Source organism: Lathyrus oleraceus, chromosome 1 (assembly GCF_024323335.1).
Source record: "Lathyrus oleraceus cultivar Zhongwan6 chromosome 1, CAAS_Psat_ZW6_1.0, whole genome shotgun sequence".
Classification (NCBI taxonomy): domain Eukaryota; kingdom Viridiplantae; phylum Streptophyta; class Magnoliopsida; order Fabales; family Fabaceae; genus Lathyrus; species Lathyrus oleraceus.
Window position 1 is genome coordinate 462,827,576 of NC_066579.1, and position 1,895 is coordinate 462,829,470.

Genomic DNA, 1,895 nt, shown 5'->3' on the forward strand with positions numbered 1-1,895 from the left:
CATTATCCATGTATGTCCTTGAGAGAGCACCTAATATGCTCTAAGCTAAAAACTGCATAAACATCTATAATGCATTAAAACATAAATAAAATGATAAATCTATTAATTTTAAACAAGAGATTAGATTGTATAATAACTCACAAAATATGGATTATCAATAGGACTAAGGACGAAAGATTTTACTGCAAAACAAACAATTCTCAAAATCGTTTCAAATAAAATGGTCCAGTAAGATAAAACATGTTTCAACAATCACCATACTTTTATATATATATATATATATATATATATATATATATATATATATATATATATATATATATATATTAGAAAATAGTTGACTTATTTTGACTAAATTGCGTGGATTGAGTTGGCGAGTAGAAGATTGGATTAAACAACACGGAGGTTGTTAATGGAGTAGTTTGTGTGTGTAGTGTGTAGGTATGAATAAATGATCTGAGTTAATTAACTAGACAAAGTTAAAGGAAAAAGAAAAGAAAAGGAAAAAGCGAAGATGAGTCGGAGAGGAGATGAAGAATACGATTATCTGTTCAAAGTGGTACTGATCGGCGATTCCGGTGTCGGTAAATCAAATCTTCTTTCCCGATTCACTCGCAATGAATTTTGTCTCGAATCCAAATCCACCATCGGCGTCGAATTCGCCACACGCACACTTCAGGTCTCTCTTTCTTACTATCACTAGATCTCAGATCTTCAACTCCTCCTCCTCCTTCTTTTACTCCATTCCTATCAATGCTCATTTTCTTTTTCTAATTTTAGCAAACATTACTTGATTTCAATATTCATATCTTTTATAACTTCTTTCTATAAGTTAAATTATTATAAGTTTAAATATGAATTTATTCTGCAAGGACACCGAGAAATAATGTGTTGGTTTGCAGGTTGAGGGAAGAACTGTGAAATCTCAGATATGGGATACTGCCGGACAGGAACGTTACAGGGCGATTACGAGTGCCTACTATCGCGGTGCACTCGGAGCTCTTCTCGTCTATGATGTCACCAAACCTACTACTTTTGACAATGTCACCAGATGGCTCAAGGAACTCAGGGATCACGCTGATGCCAACATTGTCATCATGTTGATTGGCAATAAAACCGATCTCAAGCATCTCCGTGCTGTTAACACAGAAGATGCTCAGAGTTATGCTGAGAGGGAAGGTCTTTCTTTCATCGAGACGTCTGCGCTTGAAGCCACCAATGTCGAGAAGGCTTTCCAGACGATTCTCGGGGAGATATACCGTATAATCAGCAAGAAGTCACTGTCGTCTTCCAATGATTCTGCTGCAGCTTCCAATATTAAAGAAGGTAAGACCATTACCATTGAAGGATCCGAAACCACCACTACAAACAAGCCCTGCTGTACATCGTAAACTTTAACTTCTTCAACCGGGACTCACTCGCGAGGGAGATATTATATTTTTATAGATACACTACAACTTTGTCTTTTCATTTTCTTATTATTTTGTTTCTATGTTTTGCTCACTATCAGGAATCAGGCTCAACATTGCTCATTGTTTTGTGCCTTATCATTCTTTTTCAACTTTGTTTTCATTTCGTATGTGTGATCAGTTGCGTAATCATTATTATATCATCTTCATTTTCAATTCCTCCTAAGTTTCTAAAATACTGCTATGTTTGTTCCGCTTTACCGGATTTGCCTGCAGATTTGTGATCGATTACTAATATTTGAAGTCAAACAAGTGTCTATGTTTGCAAAATGACTAAATATAGTCTCACCATCAATTTATTTGACCAATGATGATTTCTTAGTTTTGCATCTGAAACTGATATAGTGCATTTGTTGTTCTCATGTTTGTGATTTTTGCATCTGCAACTAATATAATGTTTCATTTCTGGAAAATTTCTCCATCTCA

The 1,895-nt window shown here is 35.1% G+C and overlaps 1 protein-coding gene across 1 annotated transcript; it reads left to right on the plus strand.

Annotated features, from left to right (window-relative positions):
* The first annotated feature begins 313 nt into the window (after positions 1–313).
* On the plus strand, positions 314–1,625 carry LOC127086154 (ras-related protein RABA2a). Its single transcript, XM_051026872.1, has 2 exons — positions 314–679; positions 903–1,625. Exons 1-2 carry the CDS (start codon positions 515–517, stop codon positions 1,389–1,391), a joined length of 654 nt encoding a protein of 217 aa, XP_050882829.1. The 5' UTR covers positions 314–514; the 3' UTR covers positions 1,392–1,625.
* Positions 1,626–1,895: the final 270 nt, after the last annotated feature.

Bases quoted from the DNA above. Each gene is read 5' to 3' on its own strand.
- LOC127086154 (XM_051026872.1), top strand. From the start codon at position 515: ATGAGTCGGAGAGGAGATGAAGAATACGATTATCTGTTCAAAGTGGTA. The intron at 680-902 runs GTCTCTCTTTCT...GTTGGTTTGCAG, and splicing joins TCGCCACACGCACACTTCAG to GTTGAGGGAAGAACTGTGAA.